This window comes from Phycomyces blakesleeanus (genome assembly GCF_001638985.1).
Source record: "Phycomyces blakesleeanus NRRL 1555(-) unplaced genomic scaffold PHYBLscaffold_5, whole genome shotgun sequence".
NCBI classification, from domain to species: domain Eukaryota; kingdom Fungi; phylum Mucoromycota; class Mucoromycetes; order Mucorales; family Phycomycetaceae; genus Phycomyces; species Phycomyces blakesleeanus.
The window spans coordinates 535,863-559,709 of NW_017265138.1; the positions used below are offsets into that span (position 1 = coordinate 535,863).

The 23,847-nt window shown below is 40.4% G+C and overlaps 5 protein-coding genes across 5 annotated transcripts; 3 read left to right on the forward strand and 2 right to left on the reverse strand.

The window, feature by feature from the left end:
• Nucleotides 1-3,383: 3,383 nt before the first annotated feature.
• Nucleotides 3,384-4,211, forward strand: PHYBLDRAFT_109385 (hypothetical protein; the record flags this gene model as incomplete). The annotated part of the gene is made up of 3 exons (XM_018428111.1): nt 3,384-3,668; nt 3,754-3,830; nt 3,899-4,211. Coding segments are annotated over 3 exons (675 nt in total), but the record flags the coding sequence as incomplete, so codon positions are not given.
• Nucleotides 4,212-6,477: 2,266 nt separating this feature from the next.
• On the forward strand, nt 6,478-12,049 carry PHYBLDRAFT_95960 (hypothetical protein; the record flags this gene model as incomplete). The annotated part of the gene is made up of 5 exons (XM_018443935.1): nt 6,478-8,820; nt 8,863-11,475; nt 11,551-11,686; nt 11,769-11,911; nt 11,978-12,049. Coding segments are annotated over 5 exons (5,307 nt in total), but the record flags the coding sequence as incomplete, so codon positions are not given.
• Nucleotides 12,050-13,186: 1,137 nt separating this feature from the next.
• On the reverse strand, nt 13,187-16,185 carry PHYBLDRAFT_165178 (C2H2-type zinc finger transcription factor; the record flags this gene model as incomplete). Its single annotated transcript, XM_018435176.1, has 8 exons — nt 13,187-13,734; nt 13,794-14,044; nt 14,180-15,197; nt 15,256-15,435; nt 15,488-15,605; nt 15,710-15,814; nt 15,925-16,018; nt 16,100-16,185. 8 exons carry the CDS (start codon nt 16,183-16,185, stop codon nt 13,187-13,189), a joined length of 2,400 nt encoding a protein of 799 aa, XP_018294697.1.
• A 1,033-nt stretch (nt 16,186-17,218) lies between these two features.
• On the forward strand, nt 17,219-17,639 carry PHYBLDRAFT_95338 (fork head transcription factor; the record flags this gene model as incomplete). The annotated part of the gene is made up of 2 exons (XM_018443897.1): nt 17,219-17,359; nt 17,484-17,639. Coding segments are annotated over 2 exons (297 nt in total), but the record flags the coding sequence as incomplete, so codon positions are not given.
• A 393-nt stretch (nt 17,640-18,032) lies between these two features.
• PHYBLDRAFT_142173 (Homeodomain-like DNA binding domain-containing transcription factor) lies at nt 18,033-20,774 on the reverse strand (the record flags this gene model as incomplete). Its single annotated transcript, XM_018430751.1, has 8 exons — nt 18,033-18,326; nt 18,402-18,838; nt 18,923-19,107; nt 19,178-19,315; nt 19,395-19,738; nt 19,799-19,900; nt 20,000-20,367; nt 20,483-20,774. The coding sequence occupies 8 exons, from the start codon at nt 20,772-20,774 to the stop codon at nt 18,033-18,035; spliced, it is 2,160 nt and encodes a 719-aa protein (XP_018294699.1).
• Nucleotides 20,775-23,847: the final 3,073 nt, after the last annotated feature.

Sequence of the window (23,847 nt, forward strand, 5' to 3'; positions counted from 1 at the left end):
GCAGCATAAGGATAGCGGGGATAATTATATAGACTTGTAGCAGGTGAGCCATACATAGAAGCCTGATTCTGCATCATCATCATATGCTGTTGCTGAGGAGTCATGCCTGGCATCATACTCATTCTAGGGTCTAGCATGGGCATCATCGGTAACTGCATTCCAGGCATCATACTCATGCGTGGATCCATCATGGGCATCATCGGTAATTGCATTCCTTGCATACCTTGCATGCCTGACATCATACTCATGCGTGGATCCATCATGGGCATCATGGGGAGTTGCATTCCTTGCATTCCCATCATCATTTGTGGCTATTTAGCAAACAATAAAAAAGAAAGAAAAAACGTTTATTTAAGCTGCAAATAATAGTAATACTATTTACACTTACGTTTTGCATAGCCATCTGCCGTTGTTCGATGATATATCGTTCACGTTCTCTCTCTAGAAGACGATCCTTTTCCATATCCATATAGCGAGACTTATTTGCGTCCCTTTCTTTTTTACCGTGTTCAATCTGTGTGATCATTCCAACGAGACCTGCGCGTGGTTCACTCTGCTTATTAGGAAGTTGAATAAGAGGTTGGCCAGTAGCTCGGGCATAACCTTCCTGTTCACGAGCAGTAGGATGGTCTGGTCTATACATGTCAAGAAGACTGTTTTGAGTAGCGAACCGATCTCCCAGTTGAGGAATTATTGGTCCGTCCTCTTCATCTTCACCATATACCATCAATCCCTGCTGGTATAATTGTTGCTGAGGTTGCTGCCCATAGTCGGATGGATATTGTGCCATACGAGGGTCCATTGGGTTAACCCAGTCCTCATAGTCTTGCTGGCTATAGTTGTCCTGCTGGTGTCTAGGATCTCCGTGAAGAGGTCTATCATCACTCAACTGATCTGAATTATCGTCATCTTCGTCTTCATCCTCTTCATCCTCGTCGTCATCTTCGCTATCCGACCCACTAACACTAGTCTGAGTAGGTGCCATTTTGGGACGTGGCCGCTTAGGGAGCATAGCAGTAGAAGGCAGAGCCTTGGGGACGTCCGAATCAGAATCAGATTTTTCATCGTCATCGTCATCGTCTTCTTCTTCATGATCAGTTGCAGGTGTGACTATGGGAAGTTGTGTGGTGCTGCCTAGAACGCTTTCTGCAAGATCATCCTCACTACTCACAATACGAGGAAGAGAGAGGGATTTTGTAACTTTTGCTGATTTCTCTTTTTTGGCTGGCAACACTTCATCTTCGTCTTCATCTTCGTCTTCATCCTCCTCTTCTTCGTCATCTTCTTCGTCTTCTGTTCCGTCGCTTGCGTAAACAGGTTTTGGTGTTTGGGTGCGGGATGCACGTCCTGTACTATAAACAGAGCTTCGACTAGTGTTTGCTGTTCCTGTGACACGATCATTTGATTCTTCTACTTGGAGCATACTGTTAGATGGCGGCTTTGCAGCTTCTCGTTTCCATTTAGAAATTAGTGCGTTGGAAAAAGCTAATTTGTAATCCCCAGAGGAAGGAACTTCACTAAGCTCGAGAAAAAGCCGAGATTTTTGGTAAAAGGGGCCTTCGCCAAAATTAAGCGATTTTGGGTCTTGGGGGTCATCAAGGAAGCGTGTTGGGCGTCCGTACAGCTTAAAAGCATCAGCAGTACTGATAAACCACTGAGCAAGATCCTGGGGTACGGATGTCTTAAGAAGAACGGTTGAAGGTGTACTGTTGTCACTTTGAATACCCTGAACTCGTAGTAATGTGGGAGCATCGATGGTAGGTCCGGTGTAAATAGCATGGGCTTCCGTAACATCGACAAGTGTAAATACAGGGTTTTTGGCTTTTTTAGTCTCATAAAGCATTAGTTGACCACGGAACGGAACTGATTTCTTGCCGAACAACTTTTTTTCATCTTTGCGATCAGAAACAACAGCCCAGTAGGTCTGCCAGTCCTCGTTCTTCCATCGTACTTGTATTTGTGCCTCTTGCTTTACTGTGGTTTTGATATCAAAGCGAGCGATCCAACGACGGGTATATATACCTTGTATAAGGCTGTGCTCATAAATAGCTAGACGTAGGGCTGTGGCCCACTGCTCTCCGTTAGGTGTCTCCACACGGAAGGTGGTGTCAGCGGAGTTGATGCTAAACACGTTGTGCTGATGGACTTGGATGTCAGCATCTCGGATGGGAATACACTGTGGCCATACTGGGGCATGAGCACTCGTGTCCCATAGAAACAAAACTGTTCCACATAATTCTGCGTACCAAGGAAGCCATGCCTCAGGCCCATCACGGCAGATAGAAATATTACCGTCAATATAAGTTTTGTTACTGAGCAGCAAGAATGCCCGCTGGATGTCTTGCATGTCGGTTGGTGCAGCTGGAATGTTCGGCAGTGCTGGTTTCACACAGCCTGGGGGTCTGTTAGATGAGCTCTCTACTCGCTTTGATAATGGGGTTTCATCGTCTGACGACATGCTCAATGATGCCCTTGAATCATTTATCCGTAAGGACTCCACTCCAGACTCTAGTCTGGGCATACTGCTGTTATCGAGACCCCGAGAAGGCATAAATTGGTGGGTATAGTAGAAAGAAGACGGGACTACAAGACTTGTATAAGTAATTTGGCTTATTATCTTGGCATTTCGGAGTCTATACCTCTAAAGCTTGGAAGAAAGGAAGGGAAAAAGGGTAACAATAAGATGAGAAGCTTAGAAAAGAAGAGAAGGAAAGAGGGACAAAGGGAGGAAATCAATCCCAAAATTGTTTTGGTCCCCTTCCTTCCCGCTCCTCCTCCCTTTCTCCCCCTCTCTTCCCCCACTCACACCCCTCTTACTTTCGTAGTTCTATACCCCTCTCCTTCCCTTACCATATTAGGTACGTGACTGTCAACCCCGCTTCTAGAGTGGCTTGGTCGAGCAGTCAACCCCTTTGGAGCTGTCTAAATTCACTTTTTTTTGCATAGTGGCGGTTTTAGTTTTTTTTTTTTGCTTTTTGCTGCCGATATTCTTCATTCGTTCATTGACTCGAAGCAGTCCCTTCCCCCGTCAAGCCCTCTAATTAATAGTCTTTCGATTCATTGTCCATAGCCCAGCATATTCACCCTTCAAACACAAAAAAACTCTGCATGAAAGATACTACACAGCCTTCCGAGCTCAATACGGGCCAAGGCACTAAGCGATTCAAGGTTAATACCTTTCTACAAACCTTATATTTATCTACTTAGAACAAAAGAAACAGGCATAAGCTATATGCATTTCCCGATCGTTATATTAATGCATGTACTGCTGTTAGTTCCAATCGTTCAATACCCGAGTGGAAAAAATAAAAGTTGATGTTATCCGACGATCTCGCTTAGTAGACGATGATCCCGAAGACAACGGCTCATTCTTCAACGATGGCCTTGAGCAATGGAAGGAACTCAATCTGACCAAGCATTTTCAAACGTTTGAGCGAGAGATCACACCATTAGTCAAGACACTCGCTTCAATTGTGTATTATAAAGACAAGATCATTGACATTCTCGAAAAACACCTTAAAGTACCTGATAGTCTTGCTCTCGATGGTCTGCTTGATCTGATCACCAAGCTTGCCCGGGATCTCGAAGGAGATTTTTACCCTTATTTCCCCCGTCTTTTTGCTTGTATTATTCCTCTTGTCTACCATCGAGATGTCCGATTACTTGAAGTAAGTCTCTATTTTTTTTTTTAAAAAAAAAGCACACATACAAACAGTGAGATACTTAATATTTAATCAATTTGATGATTTCTAGAGCGTATTCAATTGCATTGCGTACCTGTTCAAATTCTTGGCTCGTCAATTGACTCCCGATTTATGTGAAACATTCTCGTAAGTCGATATTTAACTAATATCTTTAAACATAAGCTAAATTCATTTTGTGTGTGTGTGTCAAACAGAATGCTGTCCAGACTTTTGGGTGAGGATCACGAAACAAAACCATACATCCGCCATTTCACAGCAGAGTCTTTTGCATTTTTAATGCGCAAAGCACGCGGACCAGATTTGCATAAGCTGGTAGCACATATCCTTAATTCATTACGTGCGGATGGGTCGGAAGAATATGTTGAGGGTTTGGCTATGCTGTTCTTTGAGTGTGTCAAGGTAAAACATTTAATAAATCTGTTAATTCAACTAAAAAAAAAATACGGAGTGTATTTATTGATATATCATTATTGGAAAATAGCAAGTGGATCATCAATTGCACTCTAGAGCAGTTGCTGTCTACCGAGAACTTCTTCACCAGACTATTGCCGAAGATGTTACTGTCGACGAATTGCCACAAAATGCTTCACAACGTCTTTTACTTAAGACTACTCTATTAATGCTGCATCATGCCTATCGCAATCGTTTCAATGTAATCCTGGAGCTTGTGTTAGATGATGTTGACAAAGTATTGAAGCAAGACCCTCTTCCTGAAAAATCCCTTGCTGTCCTTGTCTCAGTGCTCACAATGGTCGTAACTGTCCGTAAATCTTCACGTGTGGAAAATGTTAAGGCAGTAGTAGATCGTGTCCAGAAAATTGCTGAGCGTGTATTCACAAACCCCACGCCATTCTCACAATACCTGTCGATTGAAACACTCCGAACAACCACCGGTTTGTTAAGCTTCGGTTCGATTGAAGTAATTGCTAGCGGAGGTCGATTGATCCTCGAGTCCTTGATGTCATTTGATGATGTGACCTTGGTATATGGTTTCTTCCTCGGTCTTGCTAACCTTAGATGGTCCAACTTGACCCAAATCGCACTTCCATATATTGTCAGGTAAAATCCAAGGGAGAGAGAAAGGAAAAGGAAAAAGAAAAAAATGTGTGCGCGTGTGTATCTTTACAGTTTACTAAAAAAAGAAGGGGTACGATACTTCTTGGATTAGATATGCATCTCTCAAATTCGACTCACACAAACATCAGACAATTCTCTTCTTATCCGAAGTAATGACCTCAAACACCCTTGTTCTTACCCCGGGAATGCTTTCTTCTACTGTATCAGCAGAAGGTCTCATTCGCTTCCCTGCCACAAAAAAGGGTTCTTTGCCGGAAAATATCTTGGAAATCTTGAACAAGAAGCATGACTGGAGGCAGGAGAGAGATTCTTTGAATGCTATCGATGTTGCCCATGTAAGTTTATCCTATCCATGCATAATCTCACTTTTTTGTCACTTACACTATTATTATGTTTTTGCTTATGATCATAGTCTGACTCCAACACACCAGCGTCTATAATTCCTGTCATCTCGGCTATTCTCAGCCTTGTACCAGTAATTCAGATGCCTCTCGAGACTACCTTTTCCGCATTATTGAGCGTATTTGATTCTCTTCACAATTTTATCTCGGAAGATGCAAAAAATAACACCGTTTCACGTGTACCATTTGTTCTGGGTCATATCAACTTTTCTATCGAATGTTTGATGGGATTAACAATCGAATCTTTGGCTCGTATGGTGTCTTCAAACGGTGGTCATGGACTCGAACAACTCACCAAACGTCACTCATTATTGTTTACAAATGCACTGGAATTATGCAATGAGAACGAAGTTGTTTTGCGTGGACTTGTAGCATACATGAAACTTCTTAAACCTTCGGAAGAACATCGTGCATTATTTAGTGTTGAAGAAGTTGCCAAGGTGTATGAACTTGTAAAGTTCAATTTGAACTCTTACCAGCCCAATATTCGCCTCGAATCTCTTCGCCTTTTGGCTTTATACGAACAGCCCATGATGAAAACTGACGCTGAACACCCTGTCGAAGAACCATGCGAGTTGGTGAATGTTGCATTGGAAATGGACGAAATCGTTCCAACCATGAAAAACTATCGTGACAAGATTGTGTTAATCCAGAGACTTCACCTGATCTTAAGCACCAAGCGCGCGCCAGAACTTTATGATGATTTCGTGATCCGTATTTGTTTCGGTCTCTATACTATCAACTTTAGACCTATGTGGGAGGAAGCTCGAAAGATCCTCAAGTCTTGTGCCGAGATTAATCGTGAATTATACTGGACTTTAAGTTTCGCTGAACTTGCTAAATTTGACGATGAGCGCAAGTTAGTTCGTGATGGTTTCTCCTTACCTGTACTTGACGCTCTTTCTACTCCTGATGAAGCTGTCAGTGGTGAAGCTACTAAAACCGGCACCATCTCGTTCGAATGTCCTACCCATAATACATATATTCACGCTGAAAACAAGGCATGGGAAATTGTTGGAAAGAAAAGCTCTGTCAGCTACGCTATGTTGTTTGTCAAGCTGTGCGATCAGCACGACCCAAAGATTGATTTCTGGAACTATTACAACTGTATTCTCATGACACTCAAGGAAACACCGAGTGTAACAGAGCAACGTTCTCGACATTTGATGCCTCTCTTCTTCCGATTTTTGGAAGTTGAATTTGGTACTTTAGCTCTGGATGAAATCAACGACGACGAAGAAGAAGATGAAGAAAAAGAGAAAGAGACTAAAAAGCTTGATTTACTCCCACGTACCAGCCGTGTTGTTAAAGGGAAGATGACCAACTGGCTTAAACTCTTTTCCACATTTGTCAACCCTCGCATGGTCTACAAGAGCGCTGAACTTCATACTGTTTTGATGAACTTGTTGGCAAAGGGCGACACTAAACTTCAAGAGGCTGCTATCGAGTGCCTATTTACATGGAAAGAGCCAGACGTGACACCTTATCAAGATAATCTTCGTAACCTTTTGAACGATAGCAAGTTCCGTGATGAACTTACAGCCATGCTTGCCAACGAAGAGCAGACTATCATTGATCCTGCCCATCGCGCTGGACTGACACCATATCTTATGCGTATTCTTTTTGGTCGTCTAGTCCAAGGTAAGGGAGGAAAGTCTTCTGGAAAGACTAACAAGGGATCCCGTCGTAAGGCCGTTCTTGGTGCTGTTTCATGCTGCCGCCATTCAGAAATTCAGTACTTCCTCGATCTTGCTCTCGAACCATTTAAGGATATCTTAACTTTGCCAGGTGTCGAAGAAAAAGATGGCCAAGTTGTTAGCTTTTCTTTTGATGACAAAGGTGGTGATATCTTAAAGAATGTTGCATGGAGAAAGCAGATCGGTACACTCAATTTAATTGATGATATGCTCAAACAAATGGGCTCTCATCTCCTGCCATTCCTGCCCATTCTTCTCAAGGTTGTCTTGTACTTCATCCACTATGCCCACCGTAGATCGTCGAATGACATGGACGTTGACGAAGAAAAAACCCAGGATGAGCAAAGTAGCAGATCGAGAGAAGTCAGAGCCCTGGCCTTGAAGCGTGTAGTCGATTTCTTCAAGTTGAACGGAAACTTTGACTTTAAGCCTTACATGCCTGCCATGTTTGCTTCTTTCATTAATCCTAGACTTGCCAAACTCCAGGATGAAGCATCCCAGAATGCCTCTTCAATCCTCAATCTATTCGTGGTGTGGTCTGAGCGCGCAAGTTATGTCCGTTTCTTTGTCGATTATAACGACCAGGTGCTTCCCCAGATATATTCTGTCCTGTCTGCCAAAAAGTTACATGAACAGGCATTATCTGTCATCCTCGATATCACTGAGAATGTTTTGAGCCATTGTGAAAGCGAAATGGAAGTGGATGGTGCTGCAATCCTTAAAGACTCCCTTGTATTGCCCTACGTCGACCTTTTGCTTAGCCATCTTCAGTTCCGTCTATTGCAATCAAAGGATGATGTCAAATTTGGAAGTGGTAGATACTCTGTCCGTGAGATCGCTATCGTATCTCGTGTTGCTAAATACACCAATGATGGTGAACAGGCAGCTGTAATCATCAACCTTCTATTGCCCAGTCTCAGAAAGCCTTCTCGTATCATTCCTGAGCGCACCAAGGAGCATATTCTCTCCATTTGGTCCAAGTTCATTCGTATTGTACCTGGATTCGAGGCCGATTCAACCGTATACCATCTTTACTATGGTCACCTGGCTCCTATGTTCGCTACTTCTCAAACGCGCTCTAACCGCCTTCTCTTGGTTGACATCTTTGATGCCTTTGTTCAGATTAACCCTGCTCTGGCCAAGGTTGGCAGTGTATTGCGTGATCTAAACTCGTACTCTCCAAGACGTTTGGATGAGCTCGATTTCGATCGTATGCTGGATGCTCTCACTCTGATCGGTGATGAGTTATATGCTGTATTTGATCATCACCAGTGGTTGCCTGTCCTTCACCAACTGGCATTCTGTATGCACGAGCCTACTGAAATGGCAATCCGCGGTAGCGCCACACATTGTATGGTTCGTTTCATCAATGTGACCAAGGACCACGAGGAAGACGAAGAGAAGCGTAAGCTGATGGCTTTAGTTCACCACGTTCTTTACCCATCAATCAAGACTGGTTTCCTGGAACGTATCGAATTGGTCCGTGTCGAGTTTGTTAACCTTTTGAACAATGCCGTCAAAGCCTTCCCCACAATCTCAATTTTCACCGATCTTGTGCCTTTGTTGGGTGATGGCGATGAAGAAATTAATTTCTTTAACAACATTTACCACATGCAAATCCATCGTCGTGTTCGTGCCATGGCTCGTCTTGCTGATATTTCTGAGACCAAGACATTCAAACCTGCTACAATCAATAGTATCTTTATGCCTCTTATATCAGCATTCTTCTATGAGAGTGACCGCATGATGGATCACAACTTGATTCATCAGTGCATCAAGACCGTATCTTCTCTCGCCAAGTTGCTTCCTTGGAACCATTACTACAATTTGCTTAAGCACTATCTTTCAATGATCTCCCGCAAGGAAGAAATGGAGAAGATATTTGTTCGTATTGTCACTGGTATCCTCGAGGCATTCCACTTTGACCTCAGTCATGTGGTAGTTACGGATGAAACAGCTAAGAACATTATGGGTCGCCAAAAGGTCCGTATTGATTACTTGACATCACAAGAAATCATTGCCCGCGATGCCGCTGATAATGCAGAAACCCAAGGCATTATTCCCGAAGAAATTGAAGAAGATAAGGAGGTAGTCGCCAAGAAGGACCAGGCTGAACGTATCCACGATATCTTGATCACAAAGGTGCTTCCCGAACTTAACGCTTATTTGAACAATCACAAGAGCAAAAAATCCGTTTTGGTGCGCGTTCCTGTCGCACTCGGTATTGCCAAGCTTCTCCGCGCTTTGCCTGAACGCTCTATGCGTCTCAATCTTCCCGCCTTGTTGACCAATATGTGCCAGATCCTTCGCAGTCGCGCTCAGGATGTTCGTGATATGACCCGTGAAACAATTGTCAAGATCAACGCCTTTTTGGGTCCTTCGTACTTCTCTTTCATTATTAAAGAACTTAAGACATCCCTCCAACGTGGTTATGAACTCCATGTTCTTGGTTTCACTGTAAACGTTCTAATTAACGATATGATGCCTCGCCTCGAAGTCGGTCAACTTGACTACTGCATGGGTGATATCGTAAGTCTGTTGGTTAGTGACATTTTCGGCAGCATTGGCCAAGAAAAGGACAGTGATGAGATGACTGGTAAAACCATGGAAGCCCGTAGCAACAAGAGTCCTGCTACCTTTGAGCTTTTGGCCAAGATTGTTCGCTTTAAGAATGTTGGCATATTGTTGATGCCCCTGAAGGATATCATGTCTGAGACTGAGAGTCTTAAGATTTTGAAGAAGGTTGACGATATTCTGTCAAGAATTGCCACAGGATTGGTCAACAACCCCGAATTCGAATCCCAAGAGCTTCTGGACTTTGCTCATGGTTTGATATCCGAGAATGTCGAGACCTTCAAAATTAAGACAAAGACAAAGGTATCCAAGACCCAGAAAGAAAAGAACTTTGAGGTCCAGATGAAGCGCAATGTGGTTGAAACTGTGGATTATTATCGTGCCAATGTTCATCGTTTTGTATACTTTGGTTTGAGTCTGCTGTACACTGCTCTCCGCAAGAGCAAGTCGATTTTCAAAACCGAAGAATATAAGGATCAACTTGACAAATTTGTAGATGTTATTGGTAATACCCTTTACTCCAACCAAACTACAAACGTAATTTTGGCTTCCAAGATCATGTGTATTATGGTTACCCTTCCCCTGCCTTCCATCCCTGAATCTGTACCTGTCGTTGTCAAACGCACCTTTGCTTTGATTAAATCTACCGGCAATACACACTCCAAGTTGGCACAGGCCTGTATCAAACTTTTGACCATTTGTATTCGTGATACCAAGCAGTCGACTTTGACTGAGCAGCAGCTCACATATTTGTTGAACATTGTTCGACCGGACATGGAAGAGCCTGATAGACAGAGCACTGTATTTTCGCTTGTCCGTGCAATCCTTATGCGCAAGTTTATGGCTCCGGAGATGTACGATCTGATGGATTTAGTTTCAAACATCATGGTTACCAACCAGGCCAAGGAGATTCGTGAACAGGCCCGTTCGGTGTATTTCCTCTTCTTGATGGACTATCCTCAGGGTCGTGGTCGTCTGAAGACCCAGATGAGTTTTATCATCAAGAACCTCGAGTATGTGTACGAAAGTGGTCGCGAGTCGATCATGGAGCTCTTACACCATATTATTGCCAAGTTTGGTGATGAAATTCTTGAAGAGTTTTCCGAGGCCATATTTTTGGCTCTTGTTATGCGTCTTGTGAACGACGAGTCAGCCAAGTGTCGTGAGATGGCAGCAGCTCTTATCAAGGCACTCTTGGAACGTAGCGAAGACCGTATGAAGACTATCTACAAGCTGTTAAACACCTGGTTGGATTCCGACAAAGCCAATTTGCAACGTGCAGGATGTCAGGTGTATGGCTTGGCCATTGATACTTTCGGTGAGGGTATGCGCTCTCAAGCTCCCAAGCTCATTGAGAAGTTGACCCGTATGTTGGAGGTTACACGTGAACAAATTGAAACCTTGATGGACTCCGACGATGAAACTGAAGAGAATGTTATGGATGTCGATAGTGATATTGAGTGGGAGGTCGGATATTATGCTCTCAATACATTTGCGAAATTGGCCAAGACATTCCCCAAGCTTATTTATGCCCCTGGTACAATGAGCGTATGGAAGGGAATGGAGGAAGTTCTCTTGCACCCTCATACCTGGATCCGTGCTTCAGCTGCAAGACTTTATGGTGTTTATTTTGCCAATATTGATCCTGAGACTCGCCACACAACCACCGGTGATGATCAGAGCTCATATTTGACACTTGAGACATTGCGCATCCTTGCTGTCAATTTTGTTGAACAAATGAAGAGCAAGCACCTTACAGAAGATCAAGCGAATCAAATTGTTAAAAACTTGTTCTTTATCGGTAAGTGTATGTATTACCTTTCCGCAGAAGAAGACATCGATGAGCGCTCGGAAACCAAGGCAGATGAGGAGGAGAAGGAAGAACAAGAAGAAGGTGTAGATACTGAAATCGAAGCCAAGCTTGATGAGGCCAGTTCAAAGCGCTCTCTCAACTGGCTCTTCCGCCGTATCTCTTTCACAATTCGTGGTGCTGCTATGAAGAGACAGAAAAACTTTTTGTTGGTAAGTTAATTATGCCTTTGTTTTTTATTTTGGTTTATAAAGTACGTCTACTTACGTTTATATATCACCATTTAGTGTTCTTCGGCCTTCAAATGGTTCGCAGCAATGTGTAACTTTATCCCATCAGAAAATCTTGCTCCTTACCTTTTGCCTGTTATCACACCCCTCTACTATGTTGTTAACGACGCTAACTCAAAGGATGAGCAGTCTGGTAAGTACATTTGAGTAACAGATAACGAGCAGACTTGTTTTGGAGAAAGGGAAATATACTTACTTTTTTGTATGTACAATAGTTGAATTGAAGCAGTTTGGCAATGAAGTCCTCGGAATGATTCAAAAGAAGGCAGGTACAACTGTCTACTTTGCTGCCTACCAACGTGTTCGTCAAAAGGTGACAAAGTCAAAGGAGGAGCGCAAGGCTAAATTGGCTATTGAGGTATGATTTCACTAATTTAGACTGCTGTTGAATTGAGCATGTTTAACTTATTCATTCTATTTACAGGCCGTTGTCAATCCTGAACTTGCAGCCAAGCGTAAGATTCTGAAACAGCAAAAGAATAGAGATCGCAAACGCACTCGCTTCCATTAGAACTTTTTGTATATATATATATTTTTTGATTTTCTTTTTCTTTTATAATCAATCCAATATTTAAAAAATAATAGACCTTGCTTTTTGTTTTCTTTAAAAAAAAGTCTATTATTGAGGCGGTGGAATAACATCGATTTGACTTCTTGTACTTTACACATTTATGCCTCTTGGGGCTTTTTACTGGAATTAGCCAAATTATACCTACCCAAAAAAAATAAGCGCTTAGAAAAATATTGCATAAGTAACAAAAAGCTAGATGAAGTTAAATAAATAAACCCTTGGTACTTCGAAAGACCAAAAGAAAAACTCTACAATTCCTTCGATAAGAAAGAAAGACTACATGGCTTTATGACGGTAAAAAATAATGGGTAGTATTTTCTAAATGACTTTTTAAAAAACCTTATTGCTAGCCATTTATCTTTGAATAAAATTATTTTTACGATACTGCTCCAGCATATGAGATTGCTTAAATGTTCTAAAGAATATTGAATTTGAACATATTTTATTTATTTATTTGTTTATCAAATTCAATCCAATTACTAATAGTATGAGACTTGTACTGTAGAGTCCTATATGTTTATAGTAAATTTTTGTGATAAAGATATATAAATATATTTGATTACCACAAGTCTAACAATGTATTATTCTCTACACCTTTCATACTTAGGTATTGTGATGTGCTATTCTAATGGTTTAGCATAAACAAAGGTTTCGTAATATTCGCGAGTCTTGGTTTTGGCTTTGGGCCATTGAAAAGAAAGATAAGGAAAAAAATGCCTTTTGTCCATATTTTCATATTTCTTATTCATTTAAACTTTCTTTCCCTTTAAATATATAATGTATCTATCATTCTTATTATTGGCATTATTAATATTATTTCCTTTTTCTCAAATAGTATATAAATGACTAATAATACAAATAATACATACGCGCATGGAAGAAAGAAAAATAACAAGAAAAAATATAAATAAAAAGAAAAATAGAATCACAATTGTTGGTAAAATATCTACAGATCAGTGCCAAGCCAACAAGAAGCGATCCGATCAAGGTTTCTTTTTTGTTGTTATTGATGTATGATGTTGTTGGTTTTGATGCCGATGGTGGAGGAGGTTGTTGTTTCATTTATGCAAGAGTGAAAGTACTAAACATTGACCAAATATGAAATGCGAGCTTTGGTTTCTGTTCAGCCAACGTTGTCAAATCTTTTTCGTAAGGCGTAAAGTACGGTTGGCTTTGTGTTTGTTGAGAAAGCAATCTCAGTAGATGCACGGCTACTAGCGCAACACCCTTGATATCTGAGCTATCGATATTTGCATAGGTCGTGCTGGGCGAGACTGGTGAACTGGTGACAGATACTGGAGTAAGAGGTTGTTGTAGTGAATCACAACTAATGTCTTTTGAATTACTGCCAATATTGCATTTATCCTCGTCTTCTTGTCTATTTTCATTTGCTTCCTCGTCTAAATTATTGTTGACCTGACTCGAGAGGTGACTTATTAACACATCTTTGTCTGTCAATGATTCTGGCGTATTTGCACTAGGTAGTGGTTTAACATCGGCTGTATTAGTGTAGACTGGTTTTGAGTGATCGTTTAATACATGCTGGTGAAGCAAAACCTCGTCGTCAAATGGCATTGTACAATTCTCCCACTGACAGAATACGGTAGAGTCTATCATAGAATAAGTCTTTAAGTATTGAAGTTAAGACTTCCTTTTAAAAAATTCTTACCATCTTGGAGAATACTAAGGCTAATCTGTATTCCGCGCACAAACAAACCTTCTACGACTGGCATAGTAGTAGAATTATCTGAGTTTCCTGTTATCGTATTAGGTGAGCTTGGAAAGGCAATCTTCAGAACCGTGTAAAAGTCTTTCATTTTAAGCGCCTTCTCTAGTCCAAATCGGGATTCATACAGGAGGTACATGTCGTCTAGAGATACAACACTACTTGGATCTGCTACTTGGAATTTGTCTTTTAGCCTATACAAAATTTCCTGAATCAGTATACGTTTCCCTTGATTGCCCTTTTTTCATTGTTCATCCAATTGCTCTAAATATTTTGTCTAGTATTTGCTTCCCTAATTGTATTAATTGAATTGAATGGAATTCACATACCATCCCAGACATCTGTATGGCTCATCAAGCTTTTGGTATGCACTCAGATTTGGCATGTATGGCACATTGCTTGTACAGAACATAGATGACATTGAGCTGACATCTGGAGAGAACGAGGCCTGTGGCTGGAAAAGAAAATCTATATCATCACGCACAATCTTTGGACAAAAGAACTTTGATCGAAAGGACAGAAGAGATACCAGGAGACCAACGTATGCCCCTGAATGAGCAGCCAAGAGTTGTGAGCAAAACATTTCTGACACTAGCGCATGTTGATAGAGGTATTCGAGAATAGTGCCGATCAGTTCTTCATCATTCGACAACAAGAGTTGAATAATTCGGGATGTTACACGGGGGATAAGTTCAACGCCAAGGTATTCGCGATTAACGTCATTCTGGGCCATATTGGTCAGAGTACGGACAGAGCCAATGATCAAATGGCGGTCTGGTGAGTCTATCAGGTTTGCCAGGCATGATATGTAGGCATCTGTAGGACCAGCAAGAGGCGCTGTAGATGCAATATTCACCAGGATGTCGATACTTTGTCGTCCCAATTCGAGGTGATCTGGATCGAGAGAGAGTTCAAGGCAGCTGAGTAGCATGTCATTGAGTCTCACACTACCAGCCAATAGTGATGTATTGATCTCAACAAGTGAAAAATTTCGGATGATGTGTAATATTTTTAGGATGCGTTTGAGCGGCGTAGGCGAATTTTGAGTAGCTTCGTCTATCATTTTTATGTTTAACGTTTTGTTCATGATTTCTTCGATTGTATCGGTTTGGTTATCGTTCCCTTCTATTTTGACTATTTTTGCATCGACAGGTTTTTGTTTGAGAGATGGTGAGGCAAGACTAACAAGCATGTCGAGTAGGATTGGTGTGGTGTTTAGTTGGAGATGATCGGTCCATTCGAAAGATACTGTCAGTATATAATCTAATGCCCATTCGATCTTTGTCTCCGTTCCAAATTGCAATGCGAACAATACTCTTTGCTTGGTATTTGCGTCAAATTTGTTTGCTAATAGTATCTACGGTTAGATATTAAATGTTGACCTACAAAAACCAATTGTTCCTACCTGGCGTTTGGATTTCTGTTGAGTCGTGTTTGAGGACTTGTTCTATTTGTGGGTCTACGTTCTGGATGGGTTCATTATACGGTGCATCTTTCACTGACTCAATACAAGGTCTTTTTGAAGTATTGGTGTCATTTGACGTAGAGTCGTCATTTAAGGGTGCCGTAGGTAGTTCCTGGCCCTCTTTTTCATGTCAATTGATGTTATGTTTTGTTTAAATTATATTTAGACCTACGTCTTTTCTTGCGATACGAGGTTCCTGCTAATGTCCATGGTTTGTGCGCAGCTGGGCCATATAGTTCCTGAGGAGGAACCCATACTTTTCCCCAGACTTTTTCTTCTTCCCATCCAAGCTAAATTTTTGTTTGTTTTTTTTTGAAAATTGAATAATGTACTGAGCCATCAGAACTTGCATAATCGACCAATAAGAAAGATATATCGGGTTCAAGAATCTTACAAGGTTGCGAATATAAAGGCCTTTGAGTATATAGGCGCTGTTTGTGCATGTTGATGGGAAGCCAAAGCTGTCCCCGACTTGTTTCCAGCCTCGGTTTTTGGTCACCTTTTTTTTTAAAAAAAAAAGTAAGAAAAAAAAATATATGCAAAATTACAAGGAAAATTAAAAAAAAAATAAGATAATATAATATAATATATATATGTATATGATCCTACTTCTTCAAAACCACCAGCAGCGTTGACTACTTGGTATATCTTCAAAAGGTCTAGTTTCTTTCCGCCTAGTACAGGTTCGGCTTGTAATCGTGTGCTGATATAAAGTTTCGTGGTTAAACAAAAAAAAGTCTGTGTGTAGGTGGGTTGTATGTGAGTTGCGTTTGACAGGACTCACCCTTTTCTGTTGTGAAAGTCTTGAAGGTCCTTTATGAAGCTGACATACTCGCTCGTTCTCGCAATCGCGTCAGTCAACCTCGCCATGGAGCTTGATCTCGTGTCGTTTTATAGTATTATTAGATGAATCGGCTGGCACTTTTGTTAAAAAAAAAGTTGAAATCGGCTTTAGCTGTCTTTCTACTTTTGGAGATAACCCGTCGGGACATTGGTGGCTTGGTCAATGTGACGTAGTTTATGCTCTTACTGCTCTTGTGCATGTTTTATCTGTGTCTTTCTTCTTTTTAAAACACTGTTTCTCCATTACGAAAATGATGACTTTTGGGCGTGTTAGAACATCAGTTTATTAAAACGTACAAGAGGTTTATTTTGGGAACAATGAAAATGCGCTTCTAAAACCAAGGAGTGAGATATATATATATATATTATCTATATCTACTTATACTTATATATATATATATATTATCTATAAAGGAGAATATCTGGGTTATACTAATGTTTCTTAGTCAATAGAATGATGATAATAAAAGCTTATAGATTATTTAATTTGTGTATTTACAGGGTTTATAATTTACTTTACAAAGTTGCACGTATAATTATGATTTTTTTATTATAAATTCAAATACTTGTAATATTCTTATTATAATATTATATCAATAGTAATCATTTACACTGTCTTATTTATTGTGCTTAAAAGGAGTCGAAGCTTATTAAACTCTTTCCATTGTGTATTTTGAATTTGTTTGTAAATGAGATTAGCGGACAATTAAAATGAATATGGATTTTGGTGTACAAGGAAAGGCTTGGGCGAGATAACATGTCATAAGAGTGAAAGCGCATAACTACTCTTCAACTCCCCTTTTTCCTTGCTCTTTGACTTATTTATTTGTTTATTCTTCTTTCTTTTCTTTATTGGCTTGAATGAATGGCTTTACATAATTCTCATCACTCGAAAGTGAAGGCAGACTCTTGCATGCCATGGTCACATTCCAAACCAGAAACCTTAACACACCATGACCTCCATCTATCTTTGACAGAACTAGATTCAGAACCCTCGACCAACCGACAGTCTGACATATTGATAACAAAGAATCCTCAAAAAACTCCCCGTAAACGACGCAGGCCGCCGTTTTCATATTCTTCTTTAATTGCACAGGCGATACTTGCGTCTGAGAAAGAAAGACTTACCTTACAGGACATTTATAAATGGATTACTGATAATTATCCAACTCTTTACAACGAAGGAGATACTGGCTGGCAGGTAAGAAATTTATATGCGATGACAAAAGCGTGTTTCAAATTATTTTTATTCTGTGCACATGAAAAAACGAGAAAATGATCGCAAAGAAAAGAAGAAGTACTCAACATTTTCACATTACAAACAGAATACTATTCGACACAATCTCTCGCTAAACAAATGCTTCAAGAAAATCCCCAAATCCGAACTGGACGGCTGGCCGAGTCGAGGCAAAGGGGGTTACTGGGTGGTTGATCCAAAATATTTGGTCAAATTCAAATCCGGTATATTTATAAAGGGTAGTCCTGCTTCAATGAGACAGCAAAAGCCATTGCGGCAAGACAGACAAGAACCCTTTGGCCGGACATCAGATAAAAGACAAGAACAGACCATTAAGCCTTGTGTAAACGAACCCAAACGCTTATTCTCTGTCCCTCCGCCCCCAATTACCACAGATTTGCACAAGATGCAAATCAATACTCTGCTCAATTGAACCCAGAAGGAAGAAAGCACAAGCAAAAGATGAAGAGAGAAGGAGAGGAGAGAAAGAGAGAGACAAAGCAAGAAAAATATTCATTAGATACCTCCCATATATATCCATAATAGAAAAATAAACAAACAAATAACATATCGTGCCACAAACGATTCTATCAAACTAAATTTCTTGATTTTTAATTTTGTATGTTGATTTCCAATATCACCAACTTATTAACACAGACTGAAGCTTCTCCAGGAAAGGCTCGACAGACGTATCACTCTTGGGAATATCTGACTTTGGTTCATCGATATCCATATTCATATTCATAGTCGTATCTGTAGTAGTCTCATCATCTTGAACCTTCTTCTGATTCAACTTCTTTTGAACCCACGGCATACGAGTTCCCAAACTGCGAATAAGCTTCTTTAGCTTGCTCTCCATTGCATCTTGACGCCAAAAATCTCCAAAATCAACCTTTTCGGGAGATTTTTTGTAGATCTCTAGCAATTGTAACTACGCAAATTTATTATAATTAAAATGCCACTGATCCTTCTCGTGTGTACCACTTAATTAATAATAAAGACTTACCATACGGTTCTCGTGCTCCTGGGACAAACATTCGTCTTCTTCAAGTTCATAAATCAATCGTTTCGGCATTCCGCGATCTTCTGGGCTATTTCCAACACAAAACCAGTTAATAACCGAGGCTGATCCAGGCAAACGTGGATCGTAGGGTCCTACAATTGCACCAACAAAGGGTTCAACTGTTTGTTTAAAAGGCCCTTCCTGTTCATGGTCGCATGTTTCACGACACAAAACTTGATAATTATTCTGGTTTTCAATATCAACCAGACTAGGATCTGGAATAAATGTAGGATGAGAATGATACCATCCCACTACTGTCATGTTCTTTTCTTCAATTAACTGGCGTGTTTCAATTGCACTGGTTGGGTCCATCTCTACGTTCACATCATTCTGGCCAGTATTGAGCGATCTACAGGGGTAAGCCTCTCGAATACACATATCTAATTACAAACAAATAAAAATCAGCAAAATTTATAAACATCCAACATTAATTTATATATAATAAAAAGGGGTATGAAACTTACGTTTTCGAGCACTGTCCCATTCGCCTGCCAGAAATCCAATAATTTCGGTTGTCATCAGATGAGCATGAAAGTCCATAGAGAGCAAAACATTGGAGTGGACAGAGATCTCAAAGGGCTGGGCACCATAACCGTTCGAACCAGGCTTGCCATTGTAGGGCTCGCATTTGACCATTGTCAACGGGTCGCTAATCCATACACGCATACATGTAGCCATCCAGTTATGAGGATCATCCATGCACATAAGCATGATCTTACTCGTCTTTGTTCAATTGGCTATAAGTCACAGAATTTCGATCGCTGGGTTGTCGTAGCCGAGACTTGGAATACGTCGTTCGTCCGTTTTTGTCGTATGCTGAAGGAATCCTCACTCGGCGTTCGAATGATTCTTTTGGCCTACATATCGAAAAAGCGTATAAGGTGAGAGTAAAATTACACAGCCTATACTTGCATTGAAACGGATTCCACTCTGTACTCATTAGTATGAATTTCTGTTAAACTGGACACTGTCGGTGATGGTGGTACTCGTTCTACTGGTGCCTTTGTAGAAGTCAATGTTGAACTCGTGGGCTTCTCGGATTTTGGTACTTTTTTGGTGTTTTCTGGCTTTGTGCTTGGCTGTAGCACAGGTTTATTTTCTATGTTGGTGGGATCAGTAGTGTCCACATCCATCATCTCTACTTTAGTTTGGGTTGGAACCGGCTTTGCGGGGCTCTCGTTGTCGCCCATGCTATTACGAATCAAATAGGGTTTGGCAGCTGATGAATTTGGGTCCAGAGGTTTACCAGAAAGTGTATAGCCTTCACCTGTCAATCTCACCTGAATAATCACAGAATAATCAATTATAGTCCAAGAATACAGTGCCTTTTTATACTATACTTTTGCAGGTAAAGGAATATTGTCTCGAAATAGCTTGATTAGATGCTTCTGGGCGTGACTACGAATCGAATTGGCATCTCGGGTGGCGATGTGGGCAGCAACCTACACATACAAACACACACACATATACACATATTAAGAAGCAATCAGAAAGATATTCCTAATTTTACAATTAGCAAGGCAAGAGTATAATTAACCCACCTTTATCCATTCGCGTCCAAACAATTCCAATCCTTCGACAAAGCGTCGCTCTTCCTCCTCTGAATACACACCAGAATTAAATCCTTCGGGTACAGGACGTCGAGGTTTCTTGGAAAGTTGTTTTCCGGATGTCAAGTCTTCTGTCGGAGATCCAGATCTGGGACCTGCAGTGGCTTCGGTGACAATCTCATTAATTTTCTTTGTAGGATCATTGTTGATATCATCGGGTTTGGTAGAAGTATCTGTTATGTTTTTTGGTTCTGCTGTTGCTTCTGTTGTTGCTGCTGTTTCTGCCTTTGGAGCAGGCAAGGATTTATTGGTGAGATCAAATGCTTCTGGTTCACTTTTTCTCTTGCGTCCACGCCGAGCTGTATAATAATTATTTAATATAAATACAAAAAATATTATTAAAGTGTGTGTGAAGATTGTGTATTTTGACAGGACTTGATTTTGATTTTATTTTGATTTTATTTATTTATTTACCTGCTGTTTCTGCCTTGGTCGATTTGGCTTTTCCACGTCCTTTGCCTTTGTTTTTTGAATTGTTGCGTTTTGGGGCGTAGGAATCATCTTCGCTGTCTTCAGCATAGCTACCGTCGCGGTCTTCACGATGAAACTGCTGATATGATGTGGCGTCGTTGCTATATTCAGCGTAGTAATCTTCTCCACCAGCTGCCATTGCATCTTCTGCCAATAGTTGCGCAATGAGTGCTGAACTCATTTCCTCCTCTTGAGCCTGTGACATTTCACTTTGCTTTGTTTTCTTGATAGCCATTGGTCAATCTGCTTGCTCTTATTGTATATTCTATATATCTTGAATTTAATTATTTTTTATCTAATTCATTCACAAAATAGCACAGCTTTTTGGATATATATATATATGTGTATGTATGTATGTATATAAATATAATCACTGTGCGTAAAAGAGGGGATGTAGGTTGTAAAAGATAATAGTAGGTTTTTTTTTTGGATGTGTATTTGTGTGTGTGTTTTTTTTATAAAAAAAAAGAGGATAGCTTATAATTTGTGCCTTCACTTACGTGACTTTTGACAACCCTTCTTGTTTTGCTCAATCTGTGTTTGTGTGTGCTTTCTTACACCTAAAGAACTAGACGCGAAATACGTGTATATGAATGCTTGTTTTTATAAGAAGGAAAATGTGTCTTTTAATGAAAGAGAGAAAGAGAAAGACTTTAGACGCAGAAGAGCCATGTACTCTATATTTTTTATTTTTAATTATATTATATTTTTAAGAGGAGATACAGACACACAATTGAAACAACAACACCAACAACAGCAAAAAAAATCAGGTTTATACATATTTTCACGCATAATCTTGTACTTTTTTTGCCTAAAGTACCTTTAAGTGTAATCATGGCTATATGTGATATCTTGTTGAGTAGTTACACATTGACTTTCACGCGTATTTGCATTATTATTATTGGAAAGCAATTTATATGGCATAGCTCTTCAATCGACTTTAATTCTTTTGTAGTAACTAGTTATTTAGTCCCCATTATAGAACGCATACAAGTATATATAAATATATATATACTTGAGCTCTTGTTGAATACAAGCTATCTATGAATATATTTATTTATTTCTATGGTTAGATTTAACAGGTGTATCATTGAGTGCTATAAAATAGGGTTTTAGATTTTTTATCCCTCAATTTTAAAAGGGTGCCAATTCGGCCGTTGAATGGCCATACTCTACACTTGTTTATCTTTCTGATGTCTATTAACAGTCGCTACCGTGAGCGAAAATACATTTCCTCAGATAACGATCGTCTCTCACGCGCACTTTCTCAGCCAGTCCAAGCATGGTAAATCTAACCCATTGCTGTTATAATTACTTACACTTCTACAGGGACAAGAAATGGGCACCTTATTCGCGTTCGAAAAATTACGAGACTTTCAAGTGGGTTAAATGTAGGAATATGTTTAGAATCAATCCACAGATTCACAACTAAATATGATCATTAGCCGATCGACCCATTGTGTTTGAGGATGAAGACGATGATGAGGAACCTGATCAGAGTGGATTAGATGTCAAAAAGGTAAAATGTTATTCATAATAAAAGCAAAATGGGAGTTTTTTTTTTTCTTTTGCTTTATTTTATCTTTTGTTTCTAATCAAAGTAAATGACATGATTATTATTAGGACGAGGCAGATACTCTTGATGGTACGACAACAATGTCAGAAGACACACCCATGCCAGCCCTTCAACACCACATGCTTTTGGACGAAAAGGATGATAGCCGTACCCACACACCTTTACTCGAGGACATTTCTGATGCTGAGCCTGACAATGTACTTGATCAAGAGGATGGTGAAAGTATGGTAGACGATGTAAACGATCCTTCCAGGCACCCTGCATCGATTCCACATGTTCATCCTAGACTTGGAATGCCTGAGGACGCGACAGTGTACGAACCTGCATTGCCTGAGACAGGATACACTACCTCGTACTCAGAAATGGTCGTTGATCAGGATGTTCTTCCCACTTTGGCTGAAGAACCTGTTCAGGGCACAAAACCAATTCTGTCTTCAGAATCTTCAGTTCACCAATACAGCGAAGTAGTCATGGAAGAGCCACCTATTCAGCAAGCACAGTTACCAAAGTCACCTTCCCCAGTAACAGTAGCTGCAGAGCCAACAGTGTCCGCAGAATCAGCAGTTTCTGCACAATCAACAGAAGCAGAAAGGTCAGCAGAAGCCGCAGAGTCAGCCATGGATATAGAACCAACAGTTGCTGCAGATTCTATAGTGTCTGTAGGACCGACTGTGTCCGCAGAACCGTCAGCAGCTCCAGAACCAACAACATCCCCGGAACAAGTGGTGGCTGGAAAACCAGCTGAAACAGCAGAACCGTCAGTGTCAGCAGAACTAGAAACTGCTGCAGGATCAGCAATGGAGGTAGATACTACAGAGACTGTAGAAACAATGGAAACAGTAAAGGCTTCAGAGACAGTCAATGCTTCAGAGATAGTAAATGTAACAGAGGCAGTACATGCAACAGAGACCGTAAATGCAACAGAGACAGTAAATGCGACCGAAATTGTAGAGGCTACGGAGAAGCAAGTAGAGACTACGGAGGAGCAAGTAGAGACTACGGAGAAGCAAGTAGAGACTACGGAGAAGCCAGTGGAGAATACGGAGAAGCCAGTGGAGAATACGGAGAAGCCAGTGGAGACTACAGAAAAGCCAGTAGAGACTACAGAAAAGCTAGTAGAGACTACAGAAAAGCCAGTAGAGACTACAGAAAAGCCAGTAGAGACTACAGAGAAGCCAGTAGAGACTACAGAGAAGCCAGTGGAGACTGCAGAGAAGCCAGTAGATAATACAGACAATTTGGTAGAAACGACAGAAAAGCCAGAACATACTGTAGATGATGCAGTAAAGGAAGAGAAACTAGTGGTCGTTATGAACCCAGAAACGAGTACAGATGAAATAGACCACACCCAGTCAACAAAGAGCCCAAAAGAAGCGACAGCTAATATTAGCAAAGATCTTACAACAAGTGAACCTGTTTTGGAAGAACATAATTTATCAGTAGAGTCAGTCAATGAAAATATTGAGTCAACCCCCGCCGTTTAAAAGAAAACGACGAATTTATGTTTATTTTCTTGGTCTGTTATATATATATATATATCTTTGCTTATAATATTATTATTATTGTTTGTGGATATATTTCAACTTGATTTAAAGTGAAAATACTACGTGTATTTGTGTGTGTGCATATATATATATATCACTGTTTAACTAAATATTGGGTGTACTGGACGTCATCTCCTTATTTAAAGCAATAAAATTGCTGAAAATTAATCCTCATTCTTGTTTTCCAC